The sequence below is a fragment of the Chiloscyllium plagiosum genome, chromosome 34, assembly GCF_004010195.1.
Source record: "Chiloscyllium plagiosum isolate BGI_BamShark_2017 chromosome 34, ASM401019v2, whole genome shotgun sequence".
In the NCBI taxonomy this organism is placed as follows: Eukaryota; Metazoa; Chordata; class Chondrichthyes; order Orectolobiformes; family Hemiscylliidae; genus Chiloscyllium; species Chiloscyllium plagiosum.
This window is the reverse complement of record NC_057743.1, coordinates 35,880,106-35,886,688: the sequence shown is the minus strand read 5'-3', so window position 1 is coordinate 35,886,688 and position 6,583 is coordinate 35,880,106. Positions and strand designations below refer to the sequence as shown.

Below are 6,583 nucleotides of genomic sequence, written 5' to 3'. Positions count from 1 at the left end.
GTAGCATAGAGTACAATGGGTGAGTGGGGGAGGGATGAAGGTGATAGGTCAGGGAAAATGCTGAGGTGTGGGATTGAGGGTGATTTGGCGGTTTGGATCAGAAATTGGCTAACTGAAAGAAGACAGAGGGTGGTGGTTGAGGGGAAATATTCATCCTGGAGTTCAGTTACTAGTGGTGTACCGCAAGGATCTGCTTTGGGTCCACTGCTGTTTGTCACTTTTATAAATGACCTGGATGAGGGTGTAGAAGGATGGGTTTGTAAATTTGCGGATAACACTAAGGTCGGTAGAGTTGTGGATAGTGACGAAGGAAGTTATAGGTTACAGAGAGACATAGATAAGCTGCAGAGCTGGGCTGAGAGGTGGCAAATGGAGTTTAATGCAGAAAATTGTGAGGTAATTCACTTTGGAAGGAGTAACTGGAATGCAGAATACTGGGCTAATGGTAAGATTCTTGGTAGTATAGATGAGCAGAGGGATCTCAGTGTCCAGGTACATAGATCCTTGAAAGTTGTGATCCAAGTTAATAGGGTTGTTAAGAAGACATACAGTGTGTTAGCTTTTATTGGTAGAGGGATTGAGTTTTGGAGTCACAATATCATGCTGGTGCGGCCGCACTTGGAGTATTGCATACAGTTCTGGTCACCGCTTTATAGGAAGGATGTGGAAGCTTTGGAAAGGGTTCAGAAGAGATTTACTAAGATGTTACCTGGTATGGAGGGAAGGCCTTATGAGGAAAGGCTGAGGGACTTGAGGCTGTTTTCATTAGAGAGAAGAAGATTGAGAGGTGACTTAATTGAGACATAGAACATAGAAACATACAGCACAGAACAGGGCCTTTGGCCCACAATCCTTAACAGGTCAATAAGAATCAACCACATTGCTGCGAGTCTGGAGTTACATGCAGGCCAAACCAGGTTAGAGTGGGTTATTCTTGTTGCATCTCATTGCTGTAATCGTGGGTGGGATTAGCAGTGGGAGATGAGGAGAATGAAAAGGAGGTAGATGTGATGATTTAAGAATAACCAGAAAACTACTCCATATTATGTCATCAATTGAACACCATTGCCATTTTCTTCCCTACCCCTGTAGTGATTGCAACAATGTCAGCCAGGTGGCCCTTATAGAGAATGAGTTCCCTGTTTGGGGCTGTTAATACGGTCCAATGAGGGAGCCCAGGCTGACTGACAGAAACAGGAGTGTTGACACCCTGTTCATTCTGAGAGCTGCCTCTGAGGGAGCTGGATTAGTGAGACTGAAACATTCTCCACTTTGCTGTATTAAGGAAAGGAGAGGAGACTGATATTAAAAAAAACAGGAGAGTCAGAGGTTCTGTTTGCTCTGAGAGCTGGCTCTGAGGGAGCTGGATCAGTGTCAAGGACTGTCCCCGTGTAAATAAAGGGTGACTTGGTGATGGGATACCGGCCTCTGTGGAGTTATTTCAACCTCCCTTCCCACAATATTCTCTAATGATCTCTAATTTAAAGCTAAAGTCACCATAACTCCCCCAGATGATAGGGCAGCTCTCTCATTAAAAGAGACATCTCCCCTCAGGCAAGGGATGCCCTTCATGGTAAAGTCAGCCCAGTGCAGGAATCAAACCCATATTGTTGGTACCATTCTGTGTTGTGAATCCGCTGATCAACCAATTGAACTAACCAGATATGCGCTTTAGTGTTCTGAGCAATCAATGCCTTGACTCATTAAGGTGTTGGTTTTGATTGAGTCTAATCTTTGGAGTGGATTTTGGCGAAATGTAATTCTTCTGTGTCTCACCTCATTTACAATTTTCATTTGTTTTTAATCCAAAACCAGGTTTCATTAATCACCCGTTGAAGGCAGTTGCATCTTATCTGACATTTTTGTTTCCCTTCCCTACAGCATGTAAATGTTATCGAGCAGGAGAAAATTGACAAGCTGATGCTGGCAATGGATGGCACAGAGAACAAATGTAGGTGTGCATGTTTCTAAGGCAGGTCTCAGTAAGCCTGCTACACCAATGGGAATCTAATAGACTCATGCAATTTTATGCCTTCTTCTGTAATTAAGTTTTTAAGGGCAATTTCTTAAAATCAACCTTCAGAGCAAATTAACTTTAGCTCACAGAATGATGGGTGCGAGATAGAATTTGTTTTTAATTGATAGTTTTTGAGGCTAGTTCTTGCCAATAGGCCATCCATATATGTACAATGAGGGTCTATGTCAAAAGGCAGTGGTAGGTGCCAACTTTACCCATGCACCACAGGCGTACAAACACGCACACAGTCTTGAGTTTTGAAGTTTTGTCCCTAAGATATTCTTAAATTCAACATGGTCCTTCCTGATGGAATGGGACAAGTCTATTTAGTCAATTAAGACATTGGAAGTTGAATATAAATTCAGATTTTCGTTATATAGGATCCATTCTGAAACTGGAGTTTGATCTCTGATGAGTGGTCAAACATCTGATCGAGACAAATTTTTTTTACATTGGTTCATGGGAGTGGGAGTTGCTGACTAGAGCAGCATTTACCACCCAGAGGTCAGTTTTGAATCAACTACATTGTTATCTGGAGTAACGTGTAAGCCAGACCAGGTAAGGACAGCAGATTTCCCTCCCTCAAGGACATGAGTGAACCAGGTGGGTTTTTACAAGAATCAAGTGGTTATGTGGTCAGCATTAGGCTGGCTTTTTATCCCAAATTTTTATTAAAATCAATTGCTTGATCTTCAATGATTGGATTCAAACCCATGTTACAAGAATATTAGAATAACAATAAGACTTGTGAATGCTGGAAATCAGAAACAAACACAGAAATTGTTGGATAAACTTAGCAGGTCTGACAGAATCTGTGGAGAGAAAGCAGAGAAAGCAGAAGGTCCAGTGATCCTTCTAGTAGGAAGTTGGTATATATGGTGAGGACAAGGGAAAGAGTTTTAAAAGAGCACAGATGGTGGAGATGGGGCCCAGAGAGAGAGAAGAGCTATTAGTCAGACAAAGAGATGGATAATGGTAAGCCAGAGCAGGAGAAGAGCTGATCATAGGAACCATAAGAGGGTGACGGGGGGTTGGCTGTGCTGAAAGCAGCCCATGTGATAACAAGGCCTGGGGTGGGTATATGACCTAGAAGATGATGTTCAGGCCTGAAAATAGTGAATTTGATGTTGGTCCTGAAGGCTGCAAGGTCCCCAAGCTGAAAGTGAGATGCTACTCTTCCAGCTTGTGCTGAGTTTTTCTGAAGCACTAAAATAATGACCAGGGAATGCTATGATTCCTTTATCTCCCACTCTATCCTCAGCATAGTTAAAAAATCACACAACACCAGGTTATAGTCCAACAGGTTTAATTGGAAGCACACTAGCTGGTGTTATGTGATTTTTAACTTTGTACACCCCAGTCCAACACCGGCATCTCCGAATCATATCCTCAGCATGTATGTCAAAACGTTAACTCTGTTTTCTCTCCACAGATACTGAGCTTCTGCAGCAATTTCTGTTTTTATCCCTGGAACATTAGCCTAGGTTTCTGGATTACTAGTCCAATACCATTACTACGAGACCACATTGACTGTTGCTAGATTGGTCAATTCCTGTGGTTAAGATCCCTCCTTGGATAGTGACAGCTGTTGGTTTTAAGAAGTACCTGACTAATCCAGACTAAACCCGTGGCCTATAATTTAGTTATGGAGGTGGGCAATGTGTGGACCATGTGAAACTCTCCTTCCACCTCTCATACCCTTCTATGCTTTCACAAACGCACAGATTACAATGTAATTTCAACGAAGACTCAATATTGAATGTGAGGATGTGGCATACCTCTGATCCATTTAATTCATTCACACAAATCTATTGGCAAGGGCTGCAAGGTAGCAGTTTAGACTTTCCAGGTTTTAAAGCTATATTTAGCATGTGTACCCTGCTCCCTGCTTAACTGAGACTGAACCTGGGTCCTGCTGTTCTAAAGCATTCACGACACAAACACCTTCACCTACCAGGGAGACAGGTATTTTTTTTTTTGTGAACTGAATTGTGATAGTTTTTATTTGCATTTTAGCTAAATATGGGGCCAATGCTATTCTGGGCGTTTCGCTGGCTGTGTGTAAAGCTGGAGCTGCAGAGAAAGGAGTGCCCCTTTATCGTCACATTTCCCATCTTGCGGGCAACACACAGGTCATCCTGCCTGTTCCAGTAAGTCTCCACTTCAGAGCAGTTCGAACAATTATGAGATGGTTTTCTGCAGTTCTGCAAAACAAGTTGGTTTCCACATTTTGTTGAGGGAGCTGGGGTTCCTTTGTTTTGGTGAAGTCTTGATTTCCCATCAGGGACAGAGCCACCAGTTCCAACCACTTGTTGGCCGTTTCCTTCCTCATGGGATGGCAACATCGCTGCTACGTTTGGATTGGACTGTGCACCAAGTTTGCTCTGTCAGTCGTTGTAGATTTATTGACTCTCCCAATTGCCAAAATGTAATTTGCTGATCAGAGATTTTGAAAGTAAGCATTTTCTATTTGATTTTGCCTGTGATTTGCCAGTACCAGATCCTTTGTACACATGCAAAGGAAAGCTGATTAGCCTGAATTACAAGGTGCTATAGCTGTTGAGGCATCCGGACCTTCTCTAGTGTTACAAAAACCATGTGTTACAGCTCATTAAAAATTTATTGAGGACCCCAAGGCCCTGTTCAAGTGCAGCACACTGTATATATTGCGCTGGGCCATGTAGGCATATATTTATGGGCACTTAAGTAACCAAATACTGATGTTTCAATTAAGGCTGAGAACTGTTCCCATCCAGTGAAATATGACCTCCATTTGCCAAAAGGAACTTAGCATTGATTGATTCCTTTGGGGTAAGTTCAGAAACGTTGCCAGCTCTTGATTGAAGGATAGGGATAGATAATTCTTCATTTCAGTAGTTTAATTCTTTCCTCCTAATTATGCCACTTGAGAATAGCTGTTTCACGCTGTACACAGAGACTCCCAGTTAAGCACTTCCAGTGTCTAAGAAGCAAGTGGTGCAGTGTTAGTTCCATGTGTTAAGGTGGACAGGATTGGAATGGGTTGTGTAGCTTAATGCTAGAGAATATTTTCATGGTATGTTGCTGTATATGATGATGTGACACTGACCATCAGCAGACACATGCTATTGAGACTGAGAGGACAGAATGAAATAACTGTTTTTGAAGGCTGTAATAAAAAGATTGGTTCTGTCCATTAATATGTAAATATTGGAACACCAAAGAATCAGGTAATATTCTCCCTTTGTTAAGGCAGTGGTAGACTCAGAACAATTGCAGTTTAGTCAAACAAAGCAGTCTCTGCAGTGTAGGTATGAACCTCAACGCTCAAACCTTATGGTAGGCAGCATCGATGTGCACGGAGCAATATAGAGTTTTAAATTCATGGAAGTAGGTCAATCCAAGTGTCAAGCTCAAACCAAATTGTGATGGTCATTTCTGGATGTAGGGAATCAGAATCACTTTCATATGAAGTTGAAGTATTCAAATTCAGATTTCTTCAGATGCTTCCTTGGGTCAAGGGAAGTAAAAGGAAAAGGGGAAGAAGATTACATGAAGGTGCAACTCCAACTTTGGGAGGTGCAGGCCACTTTTCGTGATGGTACAGATTTGACTTTGGGAGCGAAGCTGGATTTACCAGGGTTTGGTCAAAGTCTGAACTGGTTTTGGTGGCGGTTCCAGGCTGAAACAGATTTTTTTACTGTAAGTGTTGGTCCTTTTGGCATTGCAAATAGGATTTTCCACAGTAGGCTTGAAAGAAGATTCTCTGGTTCTGGGTTGCATCAGAAGAGTGGCTTGCATTATTCCAGCCACTGATAACTCCGATGTAACATTGTCTGTTTGTTTCACCAGGCCTTCAATGTGATAAATGGTGGATCTCATGCTGGTAACAAGTTGGCCATGCAGGAGTTCATGATCCTACCGATTGGTGCTGCCAACTTCAGGGAAGCCATGCGCATTGGTGCTGAGGTGTACCACAACCTGAAGAATGTCATCAAGGACAAGTATGGGAGGGATGCAATTAATGTTGGTGATGAGGGTGGATTTGCACCCAACATCTTGGAAAACAAGGAAGGTAAGTTAACACATTTTTAATCCATGCTTTAACAGTTAAAGACCACTATCTTGATCAAAGTTTGTGAGAAGATTTGTAGCTCGGGTGCTCGTTGTTGTGGTTCTGTTCGCCGAGCTGGGAATTTGTGTTGCAGACATTTCGTCCCCTGTCTAGGTGACATACTCCATGCTTGGGAGCCTCCAGTTAAGCGCTTTGGTGATGTTTCCTCCGGCATTTATAGTGGTTTGAATCTGCCGCTTCTGGTTGTCAGTTCCAGCTGTCCACTGCAGTGGTCGGTAGATTGGGTCCAGGTCGATGTGCTTATTGATTGAATCTGTGGATGAGTGCCATGCCTCTAGGAATTCCCTGGCTGTTCTCTGTTTGGCTTCTCCTATAATAGTAGTGTTGTCCCAGTCGAACTCATGTTGCTTGTCATCTGAGTGTGTAGCTACTAAGGATAGCTGGTCGTGTCGTTTCGTGGCTAGTTGGTGTTCATGGATGCGGACCGTTAGTTGTCTTCCTGTTTGTCCTAT

General features: G+C 42.7%; 1 protein-coding gene across 3 annotated transcripts in view; it reads left to right on the top strand.

The window, feature by feature from the left end:
• The window catches only part of eno1a (enolase 1a, (alpha)), a 52,038-nt gene that overhangs the window by 20,008 nt on the left and 25,447 nt on the right, over positions 1-6,583 (top strand). For all 3 annotated transcript variants that reach the window (XM_043676161.1, XM_043676163.1, XM_043676162.1), the window contains 3 exons: positions 1,882-1,951; positions 4,034-4,167; positions 5,849-6,071. In XM_043676161.1, coding sequence (XP_043532096.1) covers positions 1,882-1,951; positions 4,034-4,167; positions 5,849-6,071 — 427 coding nt within the window. The remainder of the gene's footprint in view (positions 1-1,881; positions 1,952-4,033; positions 4,168-5,848; positions 6,072-6,583) is intronic.